At 34.0% G+C, this 23,853-nt stretch overlaps 3 protein-coding genes across 5 annotated transcripts; all 3 read left to right on the top strand.

Moving 5' to 3' along the window:
• The first annotated feature begins 2,336 nt into the window (after nt 1-2,336).
• Nucleotides 2,337-4,876, top strand: LOC144836225 (uncharacterized). The gene has a single exon (XM_078691474.1). It carries the CDS (start codon nt 2,467-2,469, stop codon nt 3,991-3,993), a length of 1,527 nt encoding a protein of 508 aa, XP_078547600.1. The 5' UTR covers nt 2,337-2,466; the 3' UTR covers nt 3,994-4,876.
• Nucleotides 4,877-6,846: 1,970 nt separating this feature from the next.
• On the top strand, nt 6,847-12,556 carry LOC144836224 (protein FAM43A-like). Of its 3 annotated transcripts, none has more exons than XM_078691472.1 (2): nt 6,847-7,190; nt 10,798-12,556. In XM_078691472.1, exon 2 carries the CDS (start codon nt 10,870-10,872, stop codon nt 11,719-11,721), a length of 852 nt encoding a protein of 283 aa, XP_078547598.1. In that variant the 5' UTR covers nt 6,847-7,190; nt 10,798-10,869; the 3' UTR covers nt 11,722-12,556. The 3 variants fall into 3 exon arrangements, with proteins under 3 accessions (XP_078547598.1, XP_078547597.1, XP_078547599.1); XM_078691471.1 differs by lacking the exon at nt 6,847-7,190 and adding an exon at nt 9,190-9,323; XM_078691473.1 differs by lacking the exon at nt 6,847-7,190 and adding an exon at nt 9,197-9,231.
• Nucleotides 12,557-18,849: 6,293 nt separating this feature from the next.
• Nucleotides 18,850-22,328, top strand: LOC144834579 (uncharacterized). Its single transcript, XM_078689431.1, has one exon. The coding sequence runs from the start codon at nt 18,917-18,919 to the stop codon at nt 19,970-19,972; it is 1,056 nt and encodes a 351-aa protein (XP_078545557.1). The 5' UTR covers nt 18,850-18,916; the 3' UTR covers nt 19,973-22,328.
• The last annotated feature ends 1,525 nt before the right edge of the window (nt 22,329-23,853 follow it).

Genomic DNA, 23,853 nt, shown 5'->3' with positions numbered 1-23,853 from the left:
CAATAACCAATTGTATATTAATTAAAATAATTAACTACATACATCAAATGAAACGTTTATATACAACATTATGGCCTTTACTTAACCTCAAATAGATTGATTTATTTAGTTAATCACATCGATTGATAACGTAACTGTATCGAATTTAAATATAATATATTTTCGGAAAAGCTAGGCTTAGTAGGTCTGATATTTTGGGTTCAAAATCTTCACTCCCTCTCGTCGAGATACCTTTTAAGCGTCTTTTCTGAAGGGATTTTCTCATATACATAACGTTAACTTGTTGATAGACGCATTTGGTTATGTAATTAAATTGTGGACACATAATAGCAATAAAAACGGAAAAAAAAAAGGAATAAGGTATACCATAATATGATGTAAATGATACTGGGATATGTTAGTTTAATATATATTGACTGGTGTTTTTAATCTGAGAAACTTTTCTGACACCCTTGAACATATTTCTAGTTCATACTGTATAGGCCTAGTGATTCTAATTAAATACCGAAACTGCCCAAAATGTGGTCCTTAATTGGAGGTGTACGACTTATAATTATTAGTTAAATTCATAGTTTTTATCACGTCTTCCAAAATAGAATTCAACATTATATAAATGAAATACTCTTTTATACTGAGACCTTTTGGACATTTTAATGTACTTTCATTTGCAGGTAACAGGCCTACAAATAAATAAGAATACATACTTTATTTTTTAAATTAAACGAAACAATAGCAAACCTGTTTTGAATTTCATTTCATAATGATATTTATTAAGTTGTGTTTTATTTGGAAATAAGCATAATTATACCGTATATAGTTGTATTCATAAATAATTTTTTATACAGACCCTTAATACTCATTATTATTTTATTTTATTTACGTGTACATACGTAATATTATGCAAGTAAGAAAATGAAAAGAAATAGAAGGTGCAAATCTGTGGATCTGGTAAGGAATTCGATTGTTTTCATTTCCGGCAAAAATGAAACCGAGAATATTTTCACTTAGACAATGAACCCAATTTGCGACATTCAATATTGTTGTCATATTACTGTTTCGTTATTTGAGTTGATTGTCACATGATGATGGCTTCGATTTGATACGTAATCGATACGTGTGAAAATGTGCACATTACGCGTTAAGTTTTTTTTTTATCACAAATATGATTTTGAGTTCCAATACTTTACTAGTACCACAACGCAAGCGAAGACCGATAAAAAGCGATGGATTATTCCAACTGTCGCTTGTGATTGGTCAATTTGCCTGCGTTGCGGTTTACGTCATTCCGTTTGCGTCCTAGCGCGTACCAAAGCGTTAGGAACGTCTGTTAGCGTTATCACGTCACGTGGGGAGAGAGAGAAAGGGGGCGGGAGCTATAGTAAAGCTTGGTTCCCACTAGAAGGCAACGTAAGGACGTAAGCCGCAACGCAAGCGAATTGACCAATCACAAGGAACGGTTCGAATAATCCATCGCTACTTGAATTGGTCAATTCGCTTGCGTCCTTGCGTTGCGTTCTAGTGGGAACCAGGCTTAACATGTTCCTGGGATTGAGGGCACAATAATCATATCTTTCGGCGGGCTCAACGCGGTGTGAATCGGCTGAATTGTTTCGCCCACGTTGTCTTTACAAATATTGATAGAAGGCTTGGCTTAATCTTTCATTCCACAGACTATTATTGTTTGTTGTTGACAGATTGAAATACGATCCATTTTATGGTTTTGAGGAGGGGTGAATCAAATGCATTCAAAGTCTATATATCAAACCTAAGGTTATGGGCCAAATAACACAAAAGAAATAAATATAAAGATTCTAAAAATAAATTGATCCTTCTAAAAATGCCTTTTCGTTTCTAATAATACTGAGATGATCTATTCATGGAGGTAAAATTTACCTCCATGATCTTGAAGAGAGGCCTACGGAAATACATTAATTTTAAAATCGTTTGATGGCGCTTCAACATAAATTATTATCACCATGGCAACATATAAAGCGTCTTCATTATGTAAATATGTACTGTAATTAGTGTGTTGCATTATATCATAAAATACGGAAGTCTTTTATCTGGCGCTTCATGATTATCGAACGTTATTGCTTCTGTGTATGTTAGTTCTCGCTATGATATTGTATAAGGAAAGGTAAGGTGACCTTGAAACACTGATGATCTAACTCAAGTTAAGTGTGTAATAATACCGGTATTAGATAACTGTAATAAATTATCGAGTCTTAGCCAGCATACGCCCAAGATGCTGTTTCCAACAGTGGTACCGTATCAAGCGGGAAAACGGGTATTCTGATATTTCGAAAATGTATACTTATTGAATACGGATGTCAAAATGACAGTGCCAGAAATGTATTATTGAACAGAAAGAATTGGCGGCACGGTTGATTGAATTTGGAGAATAGCATTGTAAGAGAAAACACAGTGTGTATTACTTTGCATAATCGTGTATTGTAGTGTATAGAGATGAACTCCAACCTAGGTAACAATACAATAGCAAGGAGAAATTCTCCGCTCAATGGGCAGGTTGAAAAACGCCAGCCTAACCTGCGTCACACTAGTGGTAAAATATTAGCTCCGTCCATGTACATCATGGCGTCGAAAATACTTAAAAAGAAGAGTAAAAATGATCCGAAATCGGACATGTTTCCCGTCAAAGCAGATGACACGTGTCCTATATTTGACGTGCAGTATCTAGGGAAAATGCCTGCGAGAGGTGAGTTTGGAAGGGAGTTTATAGCCGAACCTGTCGAGTCGTTGCTTAAATTGAAAGACCGTAGCAGGATATCTAATAGCAAACTGACAATATCAGAACGAGGCTTCCACTTCCTGGATCATAACGGCCCATTTGGAAAGGAAAAGCACGTTGTTATACCAATACATCATATATGCTATGGTGTTGTTGATGATCAAAATCCTAAAGTGTTTGCTATTATTTCGAAAACGGACTCGACCGCCGAAGGCTCCTTGTACGAATGCCATGCGTACCTGTGCCCTCGGAGAAGAGTAGCTAGCGAAATTACTAAATGGTTATTGCGGACATTTCTTCAGGTTTTTGATAAATTGCAACAAAGGCGGCGAATGCGTTTAGAAAGGAAGGCGAAAAAGGAGCAAAAAATGTTAGCTAAAGCTATTGGACTTCCCGAGGGACGACCAAGTTTCGCGCCAAGCGAAGCGTCTAGTCCGCAATCGCCGTCAATTTCTACGGCGTCGTCGGCATTCTCTTTTGAGGAGACAACCTTTTCAGTTTTTTTAGAAGGAAAGAAAAATCACGGAGCTGCAATTCGAATTGCAAGGCAACGTCCAGCAAGTATGCAACTAGGAACTGTAAATCGTGAAGGTACCCAGTCGTTAAACAGATCTACGACTTGGAATGGGGCGCATTCAAGGCCACATTCCTCCTCTGTGCCTAATACTTTAAATCCACAAGATCTTCAGCAGGTAGGAAGTGGGGTGTACCACCCAGCCCCTGATTATTATACCACACCACCGCCTACTCGTTCTAAGACCTATGCAACTGAAAGACCGCACCAAAGTCACAAAACAACACCTTCGCAGCCGGTAAACTCTCGCCTGAAACCACCTAAGCATAATCAAAGACAGTATCTTAAGAAATCAAAATCAAAACGTAACCGACATGCTCACACAACGTCTACGGGTAGTAGCTCGGACAGTCGCCAAAGCGATTCGTTCTCTAGCCCGGTACAAGACGAATCAGATTTCTTCTTTATTGACATGCTACAGGAACATGTTACATCTATGGACCTTCAATCAATAAGTGAGCATGAATCTGTTACGACTTATGGCAGCAGTGGTACACAAATTAACCCTTTGAAACAAGAGGTACGAATGGAGGACGTTGAGCGTAGAATACGCGATTGGTTACTAGGAGATAAGGAGGAGAGTCCTGAAGAGACTAGCTCCTCTTATTCCGGCTCATCGGCGTTTCAGCCAAATAGACCTCGTTCGAATGGTGAATTCAGATACTTCTAACAATACTTAACAATACGGAATACTTAAAGCATTGAAAGGTCTACATTTTATAATAATAATAATAATAATAATAATAACTTTATTGACAAACACTTCTGGATCAGTGGCAACACACTCATTAGTGGTACAATCAACTTAAACTACATACAAATAAACATTATAAACCAAACATGTATGTATGTATAAAATATACTGGCCGTTCCAGGATTTTGAAATATTTTGCCCATGGCTTAAAAATTGAAATTAGATTTGTTGAAATTTAAGAGGGATAATGAACTACCTTCTAAAAATATATACAGTGATTTCGTCAATAAAGCCTCTTTCAAAGAGAGTGCTGTTAACTTGGTCTGCACGTAACTAGAACCAATATTAATTTAACTTATGAAAGAAACCACAAAGTGCCATAAAATTATATTGATTTGACGAAACCATTTGGTCATAGACAAATACACGTTTCCTTATGTGAACCATTCACAAACATGTTTACAAAAGTCTATTAGATTTAAATCAATTACGCACAGTAAGCCTGTGCAAATTTTGTATACAATATATTTTTACATAGATAACAATTTCTGCCAGAAAAAACTGTCACTGTCAAACAAATTGAGTTCAATATTAGACTTATACTAACTAAAAGTTATTAATTGCTTAATATTTGTAAATAATAGATATATTTTTATATAATGGGTATTCGAAAAACAGTTTTACAGTACTTATCTTTTTTAGTGGTGGTAGTGTTTCTGAAATTAGAAAGTCGTAAAGACCTCTTTGCTATTGTCGGACTCTGAACAAATCACTTAATGTAAAAGCGCTTAATATGTATACAGTACTTATTTTATGAACTGAGCCTAATAAAAAAAAGGGAGAACAATTATTTTGAGTAAAGTCTATTTTTTGCACCTAATCGCCGTTTGTTTCATTAGCAGCATTTTTCGACGAGAAGAAAGTTTGACATTCGCGTTCCATAAAAATGGTACCAAATGTTTGCCTCTGTTCACAATGACAATAAAGAATATGATCTGTTGGAATAATACCTAACAACCGCGACGATAAATGAAAGCATGACATTGCAAAACAAATAAATATGATTTTCGTAATTGACATCGATGGTGACCACTATTTAACAAACACTATAGACAATTTTCCACATGGCAAGTTACGAGAATAATTTCGAGACCAATAGCATTTGGGTTTCTTTAGTACTGTATTAGTGTGAATGCTTTTGTGGTTTTTCTGTGGTATTACTTCTTTGAGTTGACCTCGATTCGGTGAAAAGACAGGGTCATTAACAGACCATCCCATTTTATTTGAAATCGATGACGACGATAAACTATGCAGATACTTTATAGCATATTAGACTTAATAGCATGGGAATATATAGTATCAAAAACTTCACTTCACAAGTTCATATTGTGCACGCAAACCAATCTATATACCATTCTAATAGCAATTACATTGTTGTTTAGGAACGATTTTTGATCGTTATACCTTGAGGAAAAAGGTCGTATTTTGTACCATTCTTTGTACTACACTGGGATTATATATTTGTACCTTTCTCTTTGTACCTTTCTCTTTGTACTTTCAGTAATTCGCATCTAAATTCTGGTAGAGGGCGGACTATTCGTCTCGTTTGATTTCACATTTTCTATCCAAAACTTCTGGAAACTGAGACTGTGTAAATTTACCCCGGGTAAAACTTGAACCCGTGCTGTTCTCTTTGAGTGAGATAAAATACACTACTTATTGTAATATCTTTACTCAACTTTTGTTTTAACCCGATTGTTGCCAGATTCATGACATTTCAAATTGAATTATAAATTATTGGTAATTGAGAGGATTATTGAACAGTAACAATGTGTAAGTCTATAGTTTCATGTAGTATCAGTAACAGTCTAACCGCTAAACAAATTGCCTAACATGAATAAACTTACGTCTCATGTGGTGGAAAGTTACTTAATAGCTAAACCAAACAAATGGTAGATTAGAAATACTTGGCTGTGCAGTAAGTACAGCATTTTTTACAGTAGCAAACTTTACCGAATTTGTTTCAGAGTTCGCAAACTAAGTTTACCAGAAGTGTAAACTTATTTTCTATATAGTTTACCAAAGTTTGTCATCTGGTCTACGCTAGGAAACTTGGAAAACCTTTTTTTGACAAACTCAAAGGTTTGACGCAGAGACACAGAATTGTTTTATTTGTCAAGAATGAGTGCTACTTTAGTTTTTCAAAGTTTTGATATCATAAGTGATTAAACTTACAATATCACATTTGGGTAAACGTAAGTTTATAACATCTTCGTTTACATCATTTTTTTAAAATAAACTTTTTCATGAGATCATTCAAACGATACTTGGAAATATTGTCAACAATAGTTTTTATTTGGCTCATCATCATTCATTAAGTTATAATGTTTACCTTACCATGTGAATACAAATAGTTAAACTATGATTAATATCTTTGAAACATTGACTACCGTATTCCATTGGAGATGCACCTCCAATTACCACCTTAAATTATCAATGTGATTTTTTTTTCTCTACTCGAAAGTAGAGTATTATGAATCATGGAGAAGTACTTATTTATCCATGCTTTAAAGTAAAACATTGTTTTGATTTTGAGACATTATTGGCCTACTGTTATCTCAACATGAAGCTACAGCTCCATGATCTGAACATAGTTGGAATGGTTAAATACGTGATAAAGTACTACAATTCTGAAACTATGAATATTTTGATGGTTCAAAATCATCATAATCATTGCCAGTCATATTCGATCTTAGTCAATACTTAGTCACCATGAAATTCACACCGCAAGCAGATGACAATACCAATTACAGGAAGGAACATGGTGTACATTTGATAATTACTTGCCAGCGATTCAATGTCCTGTTCTAGTATCTATTTTGCACCTCACTGACTTTATTCAAACGGGTGGCTGATTGAAGAAATTCATAGCAACGTAAAATACAATTTCTACAGGTGAATGCGCAAAGGCTTAACAACAGTATTACGTCACTCCGTACTAAATTTCTTTGCTTTTATTCAAGTCGAGGATTTTGTACTTTTAAACTCGTTTCAGTCCACGGGTCACAGACAATGACAAGTGTTTTCTCCGGCTCTACATAAAGTAATAACAATGAAAGGTACGCCCAAAACTAAATCGTCAGTTTTTGGTGAAATTTTGCACGAATATTAAGGTAACTATTGGTTATTAGAAGCTTTAAATTAGGTATACTCTTAAGACTTTAGAGATAAATGGTAGCCGTCGTAGTATAGTAGATAACACGTATAATATTAAGTTGAATGATCTTTCGTACAATGCTAATTAGGGCTTACATTGTGGTTAAGGTACAGTATAGGCCGAAGAATCATGAATTGGTCCATTGGTGTATTGTAGCAGCTATTTTCCCATGCTTTTGTTGATGTTCAACATTGTAGTTTATTGCAATTAAGGTTTACAAATGTATGTATATCTAACATAATAGTACTCTGTTATGTCTGTTGACAGTTCTGTACTGTAAGCAAATACTTCCAACAATAGGAGACAATACGTACCAAAAAGTTCACATGACCCATTTTATTTCACAAGTTTGTGTAAATATATTGTCTTTATACTTCTTTATTCTTCTATATTTACTTACTTACTTTCATTCATTTTTTGAACTGGTCTTTCATCTTCTTTCGTATCAATTTAGAGTATATTATCAGAAACAGTTTGATTGATGCTATAGATTTAGGTAGGTTTGATGGTGTATCTAGGCATAGGTGATAATCGGATCTGATGTGATCCTCAAACCCCTGTATTCTTCTTTTTTGTTAACGATCAATGTCAGATTAACGGTGTGTTTCATGGAAGGCATTTCACTAGAGTTCATTTAGCTATAGGTCATCATTTCTTAGCAAAATCAATTCAATCACCTTTGTGATTTTCCGTAAAATTTATTCTTACTGCAGTTTAATATGTACTGCATTTGGTATAACCGTAATTAAATATAGACAAAAACGCTGGTAGCTGTTATTACGTTTCCTATTAAAAATGGAAATATTAATAATTCAACTTATTATTCATGTTTTGCAGTGATAAATTAATGCATATATAAAACACTATTAATTGTCTTTCACGCTCACCAGCTAGTAAAGTATTTTGTGAATATTGTCATGTCGCAATGTTCGGTCTTTTTGTGTTTTTTTATCACTATTATAAGTGGCCATGACCTGAACAAAACAATATAATTACACAAATTTAGTATAGTTACTGTTAGAAATGATGAACTAATTTTTAAAAAGTACCATAGTTCTATTTTTCATTTTCGTAACCCCTCCTCGGAAGTCCAATGACGTCACTACCATTGAGAAGATTTAAAGAAAAAAGGGGGAATCCCCGTTAGCTAATAGTGTTTGTTGTTTACGATCTATTTTGTGTTGTCGAAATACACAATTAAGTTCCAAAGATTTGTCATGCCTGAAGGTTTCACCACAGCATGGAGAATGCAGTGAGTAAAGTAAAGAAAGTCTATGTTTCTAAATCGTTTTGGTCATGGTTGTATGTCGTTATTTCTTTATTATATCACTTTCTTCCTTGGCACAGCTAAGATGAAATGATATCTGAGATGTAAGTTTTATCCATAAACACTTCATTGTAGATTATCAACTAACTTAGGCCATGGAGGTTAGGCCAACCGATAAATTGGTTTCGACCTTCTATAACTGACGTTGTTTAGAAGAATATATCTTAGACCATGGAGAAATAAGTTCATGCTTAAACTTAGTCTTATCCATGATGTTGGTGAACCAGCTAATCACCCATTGCAACTAAGACAATTGCCGTCTAGATATATCGTAGGATGCTCTTTTGACGTTGCCGCCGGCAAGATAGGAGACTCGATACTTATTATTTGTCAATTACAGTATATTGATTTTGAAATAGAACAATATCGACATGGCTATCAGTCTTAAATATTTTGTAGTATTTTTCAGAATTAAATATTTATTTTCTAAATCTGTCCTCGTAGTAATAAACACTACCACATTAGTATGACACATCCATTATTGTGTTTGTTTATAGTCCACCCATATGCACATCTGTTTCGTCAAATGATGATCCAACCTATTGACAATAGCTTAATGAACCAAGTAAACACAATGTATTGAAATATTGTATTTATGAATCGTAGCTTTCAGTTTAGTGATGTTTTGATGGTTTGTGCTTAACAACTCCAGCGAATCCCTTTTGTGTAGGTACAGTAAGGTGATATGTCCTGTTGCAATATTGTTGTTTATTACGTATTTAGGCTGTGTATAGGGTCAGTACAAGATGGCATTTTGAACCGGTAAGTGTGAGATAGGCTGATATGTTGTTAATTGGAAGTTTAGGCCTAGAAATCGAGTTTAGTGTAGGCCTACAAGGTTGTGTACAATGATGCGTCGTAATAGTAGTTTATTCGTTTTAACTGCTTATGCCGTGACTCTGTAATGTATAGAGATAACCAAAATAGGCATATGCCCAAAACTGGGGCGATGTTATCAAGTAGGCCTAGTTGAAAACCTCAATAGTATTTATAGCTAGTGATAGTAAGATTATTATTAAGTAGTCCTATGGGCTAGAACATGACCTTTCTGAAATTAGAATTGTATCCAACTCTGATATTGCGTTATGTCAGCCCCTTACACATTACGACGGTGACACCAGTTTCCAGAAAAAAACCATTTGATTCAAACATGATAAACGTATTGGATATTAAAACATTATTTTGATTTACACATTAGAAACGTGTTAGCAATAGCCTTGAATCATAATAGACATGAAAACATCTAGTGTCAGGCAGTGCGATTAATAACACGAGTAATGGATTCGATATTGAATATCTATGTGTAGTCAGACTCAATTATGAGCATATTGCAAACAATCTCACTCCGTCTTGGTCGTATAGGGAAAACATCGTGTCAATCAGACAATTCCGTTATTGTTATCCGATTCTCGGTACGGTATCTATAATATTCAGCTGCCCAATATCATAGGGAATTCCGTAATATGTAACACAAGTATCACAGGTGACGCATGTATCATAGGACATTAACATAATACAGGGTAACATGTGATACATTGTGACGCTGTATTACAATTTGTATGATAATGAGCATGTAGTGCCATATTATGAAGATACAGTAAGTACAGAATGATAAAATGGCATGGAATTGTGCTCACTCGCAAACGTTTCTTTCTCATAACCAGTAGGCTGTTTTTTTGTTTGTTTTTTTATTTTAAATGTTTTTAGAATATTTTAGTTGTTAGCTTTTATTCGGATATTTAATAAAAACATTGATCTGTGTCAGTATGTGAGGATGTGTCGGAATCAATGTTACATCGTACATAATTATAAACCTATAGGCATGTCTTCCTTTGTCTTTATGTGTGAACACGCACTAGCAAAACAGGTGTCTCGCATTCTCGTTGTAGGCCAGGGAATTGATTTTTTAATATTGTACATGAGTCAATTTCATATCGTAGATTAACACCTATTAGTCAATTTCAAACAATGAACCTTTGGAAATGATAGAAAAATTAATATATCGTACAAAGTTCCTCCTAATAGTAATATGATTGCAATAAATTATTATCATTGAGTAAAAGCTAAAAATCAGTTCTTCTAACTCAATTATTGGCCTACTAAGTCTACTGTAGAATCTAAGTAATCAATCCAATATAGAACTTGAACTCATTTATTGAAAGTATAATTATTAGAAATACACTGTTTTTGAAACTAAAGGTAATACTCTTACTTTCAATATTTGTTGTATTTACAGGAATTGCACGCAGTCGTCCGTTATGGTAACAATATAACTGAAATCTGGGAGTGAGTTTATAAACACTTTAAAATGGCATTTTCGAGGAAAAAATCCGCTCAATTCGACCTCACCGAGGAGCCTCCATCGTTTGAGGTATGCTACCTTGGTAGAATGATTACGCGGGTTAAAATGGGACGAGAATGCACCAAAGATATCGTGCGAACATTGTATAATAAAGCGCGTGGAAGACACGATTTACAGCGTGTACACATGACTATATCAACCAAAGGTATGCGAGTATCTGAATCACCAGCCATTGCTGCAAATAGAGAAACCTTTATACCGATTTACACAGTAACGTATGGTTCTGCTGATAAAGTGTACCAGCGTGTGTTTTCTTTTATAACGACTGTTCAAAGAGATAATAATGAAGAGTCAACCTTCGTGTGTCATGCGTTCTTGTGCAGAGACACCTCCATGGCAAAGACAATGGTGATGCATCTCTTAAGTGCCTTCAAATGTGCTTTTGGAGATTGGAAAAAATATGCCAATAGGCAAAAGATCAAAGATCGGTTGGAAGCTGGACCAAGCATTTCTAACGGAGTTGTTCCAGAGGATGTAAATGGATCAACGAGTACCTCTGCAGATCTGACAGACAATCCGTTGGAGATTATGTTGCCGCCTAAAGACCAATCGACTAGAGTGGAAAAGGTTGCTCAGTGGATGGAAAGATGGTTGCATTTAAGTGTGCCACAAGACACTCAATATGTTGGTATTCTTTTTCCAGATGATGAAGAGGAATTTAATCGAGAGTTTGAAGAATTTTCTAGAAGAAACGAAACATCTTCTTTAGATAGACGTAATAGTCGAGAAGAGACATTGTCGCAATCTGTCTTTCCAAAAAAGGAAGCACGAAGAAAGAAAAGTATTACTACTAGCTAACCAAAATGATCATATATTTCCAACTATAAATGTAGAGTCTATATACAATGCCTACAGTTCTTTGAAAGGAATTGAGGGCACTTGTTATAACTTCTGTGTTTATCCGTCTTCCATTTCCACGCCAAAAATACGTGTTCTTCAATTTAATGTTCTGAATCTAAAGCTCTGTCTACACTATCAAACTCTATGTGATGTGCCCCTATATGGGCATGATGTAATATCACTACCAGGCATATTACTACATATTTGTTTGTTTGATAGTGTAGACAGAGCTTAACGAATATTCAAAATACTATTTTATCAGCCGATTCTCGCTACTGTATCCATTTCCAAAGTACCATAGGAATATTTGGTAATACAACATCACATGTGTTTCACATGTATCTAGTAGCAACCTAACCCTTAACCTAACCATACATGATACAGGCATCACATGTGATATAAATGAGATGCATTACCAAATATTCTTTTGATACTTCGGAAATAGATAGTATGTGGAGATACAGCACTGGGAATCGGGTAATTTCTATCGCCAAGACACTATTACTATTGTCCAGTCAAAGTTAAAAAACAACACATTAAATTTTATATACTGTTTTTCCTTGACTAAGATATGAAACAATATAATACATACAGTATATAAAGTAATCGGTTATTTTAAAGATCATTGTTGCGTTTTGAATCCGAAAGCTGCAAGAAACGAAATAGAATCAATGATTTTAACCATAACGAATAGAATTGTTAATGTAATATATTATTCATTTCATGCAATATTATTATTACCGTAAGATATACAGACAACGCTGGTAATATTTATATATATAAAGTACAGTGTATTATGATATGACAATACATTAAACAACGATTTGTACCGTTTTGGTCATATTATGTGTTTCCATGATATTTCTTATCTTGTCATTAATTATCATCGTCAGCTTTATTATTCAATCATGTCAACAACATTACTTTAATTAATCACTTTTTATCATCTCGCCCAAATTGATTTTAACAAGTTTTAATATATTCCAATCCTTGTTTTAAATTAATGAATCATAATCAGGCATCACTATTCCTAATGATTATTTTCTTCCGAATTTCATATGCAGTAGCGCCACCAATTTTCAAATTTTTCTTTTTTATAAACTTTCATTTTTGTCTTCTAATGTTGAATAGCGCCACCAAATGATTTCTTCAGCAACCATTTCACCACCAACCGTTTGATTATCGATTACTCTACGTGTAAGTTTTACCAATACAATCTAAGGACACTGAGCTCGCCTTTCCAAGATAGGAGCTCGTAACAGTCATTTGATCTTATGTCTGGTTGCGACAAATACCAACCGTACTGTACTATGTGCATATTCCGTGGCGCGTGGTGTTTGCTAAGGAGCGTGGAACTGATCGTGTCGCAGCCACAAATAAACCCTTTGATCTCTGAAACTCAGCATCCTGTTGTTAGATTGCCTTGGTTTGACCATGTATTGGTTGTCCGATGTAGAGTTCTGATTTTGTCCAAAAACTATCACTTGTAAAATATTTTGTTTCAATTTTGGGATTGATTCTTTTGTCGACAAAACGAAAAAAATTGTCGATATGCCTACAATACAATCTCATTTTGACGACAACTGCGCCCCGTATTAGTTACTATCGGACAGTTGGTAATATTGGTAGATTATTGATTTCTCCCCTTACTTATTGATTGATGAGGTACGTAAATATAATACATAATATCAAAACACACATCAGTATTAGATTCCAATGATATACATTTTATACGGAAATTCATTTTTCGAAACATTTTTTCCAGAAACTATCCTTTCTCAGCTCAAAATGAGATGTTTGTCGAGTTTGAATTGTATTTTGTTGAAAAACCTTTGCAATTATTATTCAAGATGTTAAATGAAATTGATATTTAAATTGGGTTCTTTGTTTTATAATAAGCATGTGCTTCTTGAATGTTCCCCTTTTCTTTGTTTAAATCAGTTATTTTTATTTTGTCATATTGAAACGTCATCGCTCGAAGAGAATAAAAGAAGTTGTCATTGTCATTGAATTATGTACAATGGACGAAAATTATTCTGAAATAAGACATTTGGTCATGATTTTGCTTTTTACATTAATATTCATTAACAACACTACATAAACGTCGGTTATTTTATTGCTACATACCTAAATATATTATAATAACGGTATCCATTATAATATTACAACTGCTATTAACATTTATAATATCAATACAGTTCTGTTAAAACATGTGATTAAGCACGGGATTATAAAGTGCTATTATGGGGATGCTTGCTGGCTAAAATGTTAACACATGTCCTCGCGTATCACACGAATATTACACATAATGAGTGAATTATTGTTGATATAAAGTTTGCGGTACACCACGTGTATTAGTTCTGAAAAGAACTGTTGAGTTTCTCGACGTTTCCATCAATATGCTTTGATCGTCCTCAGGAGTGAGAATGCAGAAAGTCCAGGAAACTGGGAATATAAGTGGAATAGGTGTGAAAGCTAGAAACAATCAAGTATAACACAGTGAATTATAGTAACACTCTTATATTAGCATTGTAATACCAAAACAAAAAAGTGTAGTAGAAAAAGTATTCTAGGCGTTCATTACAGTTCTCATGACGAAAATAGTATTATCGAAACATGTCACGTAGCAACATGCAGACAGTCTGCATTTTCATTAAATGCCTTACGATTTTGAGTCTCATTCGTAATTTCGGTGGTATTATACATGATTATCTGACAAATACATTGTATAATGACCCCTTACCCGATGTATGCCCATGTTCCACAGTGTGTCTTCTAAGAGACACATGAGATTAAGCCTGGATAGAGATTGTCTTATGTGATTTGTAATCGTAATGATAATTGTACCAAATGACCACGGCACAACAGTCACATACATCCTTTCCCCCTCAAAGGCAATCAAGAGTAACAGACTTCATGGTACCCAAAATAAAATGTCGGTAAACACGACTTCGGTGGTTACGGTACTTAAGAGGAGGAGGAGGAGGAGAGATCCAATTAAGATACAGGCGATTACAATTGTCGGGTTGCTCAGACAGTTGTACGGCAAGTTTTAATTCTTAATTAGTAAATTTGGAAGTATATTGAATCTGAAACTAAATAAACTAGACAACTTGTGTATGTTGTATAAACCTTCACAAAGTACCGTAAAATAATGAAATGCAAATTTATACGATCCGATACTGTTACTTTAGTATTTAAATTTGTCCAGTAACATAGAAAAATTCCGTTATACAGCATCTCATTTGTTTCTTATGCGACGCCTGTATCATTAAACCAACCCTAAACTTAACGTTTCATGATACGTGCATCGCATGTGATATACAATGTGCCACTATATCACGGAACTTTCCTACGAACTGCATAAAATATTGCTATATGTTGGGATATAGCACTGAAAATCGGTTGGAATTACTCATTCACTTTTTTCTTTACAAATTTTCTTTTTTTTTGTATTTTTATTATTCCTTTGTATTTCAAACTATGAACTTGAAATCCTCCCAGATTAATCAATGACTCACATAGGTTTAAAAAGATACTGTAACAGTCATATGCTTTTGTGAAAACATAACCCACTTTATTTGGTTATTTATGTTCCACGTCAGTTACCATCTATACAATTGTCTACAAAGTATATATATATCGGCTTTTGTCGGAAAAGTCCAATTTACGTGAGAATTCCCACGCTAATAGTTTCAAACATTTTTTTATTACTCAATAATAAAAAATGCTTATTTTGAATTTGATTCACCAATGTACAAACTCTTGAAACACTATTATTATTATTATTATAAACAATTATAATTTAATTTCGATTTTACCTCCCAGGGTTGTGCCTGTTAAATTATCGATTACCTGATTAACAGGCTTAAAATATTATATTTTAATAATCAGTAGGTAGAACAAACGGTTGTGGTAGATATCACTAGGACTGAAGTTGAAGGGCAGTAGGCCTACAGTCTGCCGACTACACACACAGCTCATCCAAAATGGGTGTGGTTGATTCCGGTTATTTTTTTCTAAATCCATTATTGAAAGTATTGAATAATATTAAATGTTTTATGACATTCATAAATGGGGGGGGGGGGGGGAGGGGGGATTTCTGTTTATAATTTATCAATTGGCAATGTATTTTATTGTTATTTTGATACTACTAAGATACTAATGTTCTCCACCATGAATGAGGTTCACTATAATATTTCTATGGCTAGCCTTATAATTAGGTACAGACATAGACATATTATACAATATCTCTATTGTACAGACATACCTAATTTCCACGATATGCCAAAAGAAATGAGTTGCAAGTTTCAGATTGCATATTTTTAAAAGTTTTACAATGTTATTTATTAATTTAGGTACATGTCGAATCTCTAAAACCATTGATGTATTTTAACATCGGATATATTTCAAATAATTACACTAGTTTAACCTTTGACCTAAGTGTGTATACACTGAAATTCACCTTCATTTACCTTTGTACTTATTGTCTCAGTATCCCACAAGCCAATCAATACACACAAAGAACATGTAAATGTTTAATGGAATGGTTTACCATATTGATTTAGATGTCCCCGGAAATAAACTGATCTAATATATGGTTTCCTGTAACCACAATATTATCTTGTTTTATAGACTGAGAATTCTTGTTCGTTATAATAAACTCCTAAAAATTGAAATAATAAAACATGAGTAAAAGATGTTTCACAGAAAGCGGAAGTTGCATTATTGTATAGTATAATGCGACGATAAATTAATAGTGAAACACAATGTATTTTGTGTCTCATAAACGTCGTTGTCCAGTAGGCCTTACTGTAGTTACAATTAACAAAATGTGTCTAGACCTAGACCTAACAGTACTTTCATTCTATAGTACTAACAAATATACAATTAGGGTAATAGTGTGAACAGAATCGTACATACTGGAATTTTAGTGACCCCTCATTGAGACACCCCTAATAAGTGGACACTTACCCGTAAAACAAGTTTTAACATTACGGCCAATTATTTCAGAGAACACACCAAGGAGTCGATGTTACTGTACACCAGTTTTTCTAATGCAATAAACCTGAATTAAATTTGAAAATTAGAAATGTATTGGAAAATAAGCATTATTTCATGTTAGAAATCCATTTCCTTTTTAAAACCGTGAGCTTATTAAATATAGTGATCAATTTACTTGTATATTTTTAAATTATATTGATCTCTGTTATAAGGCATGTCAAAATACCGGTTAATAAAATGTACGTAGTTTAGTCCCTACAGTAAAATAATACTGTATACGATTACTGTACAACGTCAGTTAATATATTTTTTAATGGTCATCATTGATATTATCCATGGTCAAACACAGTATTCAGGATGTCCGTAAATGCTTCTTAGGCCCTACAGTTAATCGGTTAACGAACGATTTTGCTAATTCCAGAGCTGAGATGTAATCAACAACCTCGTTTGATAAAATAGCATATTTTACGTAAAGACACCAGAGGTAAGTAGAAGTAAAACTATAGTTTATTCTAGGAAACTCTTAGCGTTAATGTAAAACAAATAGCAATCATGTAGGCCCTATACTGGTGTGACGTGTCAATTACTGAAGCAACCGCAGTAGACGAATTGTATAGTAGCTTTAATTCAGTACTGATTCTTCAGTGACTATTTAACCTTTTTTTTTAAGAGATTGAACTACCTTTTAAATAATTGTTTGCGTTTTTCAATTGAAGGGAGGCTTATAATAATAGTAAAATATCATATTACGTCATTGAAGGGTGTATATTATTTGGACAATATTATGACGACATTTCACGTGTATAATTCTTGTATGAGTGAACATTATTTTATCAATTGAATACACCGGGAGTGAATGGGGAGTGGTAATTAAATTAGTGTGTATTTTACCAGTGATACTATACAATACAATTTGTAGCAGTATTATTCTGTATTGTTTGAAACGTGGCAGTCAATCTAATTCATCAATTGTTGCTCCATAATCGAAGTGATGTAATAATAAAAGATAATTTCCCCGACATTTAATTAAACAAAATTTGCGCAAACGTAACGCGTCATTAAAATGTGAGCGTAAAGAGTGTATGTGTGACCATACGCTACCCTAGGCCTAGTGATCCCTGTGTGGAACTCGGACTTTCCCAGATCATTGCCTATGATCATCCCTCTCCCTAGCCATCATTCCGTGACGGATTACTGCCATTATTTCAGCACTTAAAATGCTTTCTTATAACTTAAGTAGTCTGTGAATGAAGGAATTAAGTATGTATTATTTAATGTGAGCTTATAACATGGATGACTTGGTTTCATGGTTATAACATGAATAGACGTTCTACTGTGTATACGGCTAATATTCCAAGATACCATGTTTGCTCTGTAAATGTAAAAGACGGCCATGTTTTATAGTCTGGAATAATATTATCATCGAGCTTAATATTAAATACGTTTCCCCCGCAAGCAGTATGTTCATATCCAAACATAACAATAAGGCACTTAATTGTGCTTTTAAATATTTGAAAAGATTCTGTACTCCGCCTTTGTCAATGTAGGCCTATCTAAGTAAAATTATAAATAAAAATTACAATTGTGATATAACACCAGCGTAAATAGTATCCACCTTAATATTTCTTTGAAATGCAAAGCAGCGCGTTATGATTCAGCGTATAAAAACCTTTACAATGTATGGGTACGTTTTTACAACACCTATTAATATTTTTCAATAGATTACATAAATATTGATTTTTCATTTCATAAATTAATTTCAGAGGAAAGTAAATTTGACTCTAGTTTTTCTAGTAGTCCTGGTCGAAAATCTAGCATATTTGCCACCATTTGTAAGGGAACCCCTTCGACGGGAAAAGATGCCCGAGGCTAGTAGCCAGGTGACGTAGAGTACATATTTATATAGACAAAAAATTATATTGTTTAAATTCTTAAACCAGCAAATAGAACACTTCACGGTTGAGTTGAGTGGAAGCCAATATTAGAGCTGTTTTTAATAACAATTGATGAAGGACAATACATCGTATCACGATTCAGTCGAGTTACCTCGCTCACGTCATCGTCAGTTATTGAGCCAGTGTTGGACAAAATACAGCATAATACGGCTGCTTATTATAATACATAGGTTGTGAATTTATTGTAGGTTACCATGGCGTTTTGGAAGCGAAGAAGCATGACTTTTTCGCCAAATCCACCCGATACAAAACACGAGGTACAGTACATGGGAAAGGAACCAGCCGAAGGAAAGATTGGCTTAGAATGTACGATGAAGCCTGTGGCAAATTTGTATCGACGGTACAAGCAAACTAAGGGAAAGCACTGTAAACGGGTGCAGCTTGAAGTAACGAATACAGGGATTATCCTCACTCATTTGAATGCCGCAGATGGTCAGCAACAAGAACAAACAGTACCGGTTGTTAAAATGTCATTCGGAGCTGCAGACCCAGAACATCCCAAGATTTTCTCATTTGTGATGGTTAACGATCAAGCGAAAGGCCCTAATAAATGGGAATGCCATTCATTTTTATGTGAAAGTAACTCCGTTGCAAAGTCACTGACTTTATATTTAGTGAAAGCATTTCAAAAAGCGGCAGACGGCCGAGCGGATGAGGACGAACATTTTAAAGATCCATCTAGAAGGACTAGGCCAACTACTTTACATATTTTGCACGATCGCGGACGGCATCAGTTGGCCGATAAAGCTAAACCTCCTCCCGTGTCTACGCTCAAAGTAACAATGAATGTGGAAAACATAGAAGACTATGATAAGATAGGCATTCGAAAACCAGAAAAGACAAAAGGTAGTTCTGTTAAACTTGATCAAAATAAACACTTTGCTATGTTGTTAGCGAAAGAGAAGAAAGAGTTAGATGCACTAAAAATGGTCAATCAAGCGAAAGATGAACACGTTGATCAGAACAATGCATTAAACAAAGAAAATGAATTTTGTAATGAAGAAGAGGTTGAAGATTTATTGAATGACGTTGCACCAGAAGCAGACAATGATGAGATAATAATGGCGGTAAATCCAACTCTACCTTTAAGTCCGGATACTGAAGCACCGGCTGGTATGGAGATGACGGATGACGAATTAAACGGAAACGATTCGAATGGAGACGTTGACGAATCATCGGACACAAACTTTCGTAAAACAAAACGTAAATCAGTTCGATTTACTGACGAGGAACCAAAAATTATCGACTGAAAATTTTGCAGTTTTTTTTTCAAGTGATTCAGATTTAAACCAAATTGACTAAATGCGGTTTGGTCACTCCCTGGAAAGGATAAAGAATTCTCTTCTTCGGAATACAGCTTAGTGAAATACTAGTCCACCAGTGGGCTACATTCCAAAGGTACAAAAAATACAAAACACGTCATTGATTTTTTTACGAGGAGAAACAGATAGTTGATATTATATTTGTTATTAGAAATTGACTATTATGACGTCATTTAGAAAATATGACCGTATTTGTGCTCTGATGATACAACCAAACACGTTAGTAATTTTACACCAATGTGCAGTATGTGTGATATATTTTTAATCTTAGTGTCGTTAAAGTTATATTTATTTAAGCACATACCAACCAAAGAAAGCAACAGTATGGCAGTAAATACTTACATTAACTAAATTATAAGATAAGTTATTGATGAAACTTAAGCCTTCAGATGTGATTAAGACATCTGCCTTGTTAAGACCATGGAGAAATAAGTTAGGACTTATTTCTCCATGTTAAGATATAATACAAGATCAAAAATGATGAAGCTAAATCAACGAAAATATTTTTCATTTTTCTAAAAATACAGAGATACATGGATTCTTGACATTATTCCAAAGAGATTTAAATATCTTTTCAAATAATAGTAGAACCCCTTTTTTGGGAGACCCGTATTAAGGGAACATTTTGTTGGGTCCTCAAGGTGTCCCCTAAAATCTGGGTTACTGCTATCAATGTTCATTTACAACCTTTACAAGAATACTTTTTATACTAAATTCCATATTTAATAACTGTGTGAAAATTCCTCTGTATAGAGCTCATCAACCATTAACAAATTTGCTTCAATAATTACATTATTACACTTTATATTATCACTGCTACAATGCCCAGTATAATTATTTTCCGAATGTTTGCATTTAAAATGTATTGATGTTAAAATGAATTTTTACTATTTTTTTTACTGTATGACTAAATAGTATGTTTTCTAATTAACACACCTCAATTTTTATTTTAAGTACTCGTAGTGGCTTTACGCTTTCAAGGCCGGCTATTGAATGTAATAAAGCTATCGATTGTTGTAAGTGTTGATAAACCGAGAGCGTGATCCACTTGGCTAAAACCATGACAAACATAATGCGTTTGTTATTGATAGAAATATCCAGGGCGTTTCTTTGCCTTAATCCTATAGCTAGAAAACTCGTTATTGTTTGTAGGCCTACGTACAATCATAGCCTACATTTTGACCAACCGGGAGAAGCCCCTATTCAAATGACCCTTTTCAAGGGACAATTTCCCGTAAAACGACCGAAGGAAATACTACGATCAAGCATGGAGGTATACATTAGTTAAATCTAATTTTATACCTCTATGGGTCAAGCCTATTATTTTGGTGGACATTCCTATATTAAGGGGACTCTTTCTTGCGTTCATGAGGTGATTCTTAATAAAGATTCTATTAATATATTTGGAATCTCAAATTATAAAAAGACAGGGCTACCAAAATGGCATCATCTCTCATCCCAATATAGAAAAGCTTAAGATGTTAATTTAGATTTCAGCTCTGTCACTTGTCGTTAAGTAATTTATCAACAACTGCAACTTTGTCCCCAGTAATTACGGGTCTATTTAGCCTATAATGTGATGTTATTTAAGCTGATTATTTTAAGGTAAATGATGGATATATGGATTAGCCAGGCACACTATTATCATGATGTATGGTTGAATGTATAGTCTACAATTACTGCCAGTACGTGTTTGGCACATTTTCCATTTTGTCAAGTGCTTCATCAGGGAGCCTTCATCTATAGAGATTATTATAGTGATAATATCTCTATTCTTCATCAAATTCTCTGGTTTCATTATGAATTGGTTACATTTTTTTTATCAGCATGCCATGTTCTCAATAAATGGTTAATGCCTCAAACTACCCCTTGTCCACGTAATAATGTAAGATATTTTGCTAAATGGTTCAAGTAAAAAGATGAGTTGTAGTTTAAAACCTATAAGGTTATGCTAAAATAAATAAGATATCAGATAGATAGTCATAGATGTCGTGAACGTTTCACCATAGCTACAATGTGAAATGGTGTGTGCTGTAATAATAACACAAGTAGCCTATAGTTATTCTCAACAGCATGTAATATGATTCCATACATCACTTTTCAGAACAAAGCAACTATAATGAACAATATTTTTTTGTTGTTTTTAAGAATAATCTCTATTTTTCTGTCATTATTTTCTTACAAATTATATAATTTATGTATTGAATTGCGGTATTACATTAATGTCAAATTAAATCGCTATTAACTTGATATACTGGATGAAATGTTATTCTTTAAAGTATTTAGTTGCATATTTTTTTTATTTATCATGATCAGCTTATGTACAGACCTGAGCGTATTTCGTTAAGACTAATCATAGAGCAAAACAATATGATCTATTCCCTTTTTGTGCGAACGTCTCACACCTATTTAGATACAGAACAACATAATTATGTTTCTTTGTTTTTAATGACTTTCTTTCTGACACGTCTATTGACCGTATAGATAGCCGGTGCATGTGTAATTATTCGTTTGTTACCGATAATGTGTGACGTCACGAATATAGACTCGCAAAGTTAACGCGCGCGTATAAAAGCCGTACCGTTTTATCATCGTTTGAACGCGCGTGTAAATTACTTTATATACTTTCACTGACGTATTTCCTTCCAGAGAAATGTTAATTACATGTCATTTTGATTACTTATATGGTTGTATAATGACATGTTTTATTTACTGTCTATTCTGTTTTATCATCTAGTGTATTCAAAGTCGTCATTGACGATTGATGTTTCATCTGAGTCTGTTGGATGTGACAATTTGCTGAATATGTTAATATTTTATAACATTTTCATGTTTGATAAGATATAGTTCTCGTAATTTAACTGTTTTGTTTCAACATGACTAATGGTTCCAATTGACGCGGTGGTTAATGTTGTTTTACACTGTATGTTTTACTGTTCAATGTTGCAGCGTTTTTCATCAATGATTTCTGTGAACGTTAAGCTCTGTTTACACTATCAAACTTTATGTGACCAAAAAGTGTGATGTGCCCAAATATGGTAGTGATATGCTTAAATATGGTAGTGATATGACATCGTTATAGAAATAGATACAGTAACGAGAATCGGCTGTACTGATAAAATAGTGTTGTGAATATTCGTTAAGCTCTGTCTACACTATCAAACTTTATGTGACCAAAAAGTGTGATGTGCCCAAATATGGTAGTGATATGCTTAAATATGGTAGTGATATGACATCGTTATAGAAATAGATACAGTAACGAGAATCGGCTGTACTGATAAAATAGTGTTGTGAATATTCGTTAAGCTCTGTCTACACTACTATCAAATTAGTTTGACAAAAAAAGTGTGATGTGCCCAAATATGGTAGTGATATGCTTAAATATGGTAGTGATATGACATCATTATGTCCACATGGGCATATCAAATTTTTTGACACACAACGTTTGATAGTGTAGACAGAGCTTTACATGATACTTTGATGCCTCGGTCTAATCAACCAAGACAACGTAATTTGTCAAAATTGTGTTCTTAATCGACATCATAAAATCAACTAATTTATAACAATTGCGGATCAGATTTGATATCAGATGATAAACACAGGAACAAGGACGACAATTTGTTTTGTTCTCGGCTGTTGACAACGCCTCATTAAACCCTTTCTCCTCATTTCTATAGAAGCTCACTGCTGTTGTCAGTTGTTGATCTAGGATATAAGTGATTTCATCCAGGTAATCATTGGTCAAATTAGATATTACGTCATTAACGAGGTGGCTCTTTAGCTTGATAATTTACGCACGCGTTGCGTTA

The sequence above is a fragment of the Antedon bifida genome, chromosome 2 (genome assembly GCF_963402885.1).
Source record: "Antedon bifida chromosome 2, ecAntBifi1.1, whole genome shotgun sequence".
In the NCBI taxonomy this organism is placed as follows: domain Eukaryota; kingdom Metazoa; phylum Echinodermata; class Crinoidea; order Comatulida; family Antedonidae; genus Antedon; species Antedon bifida.
This window is presented reverse-complemented; position numbering and strand designations above follow the sequence as displayed.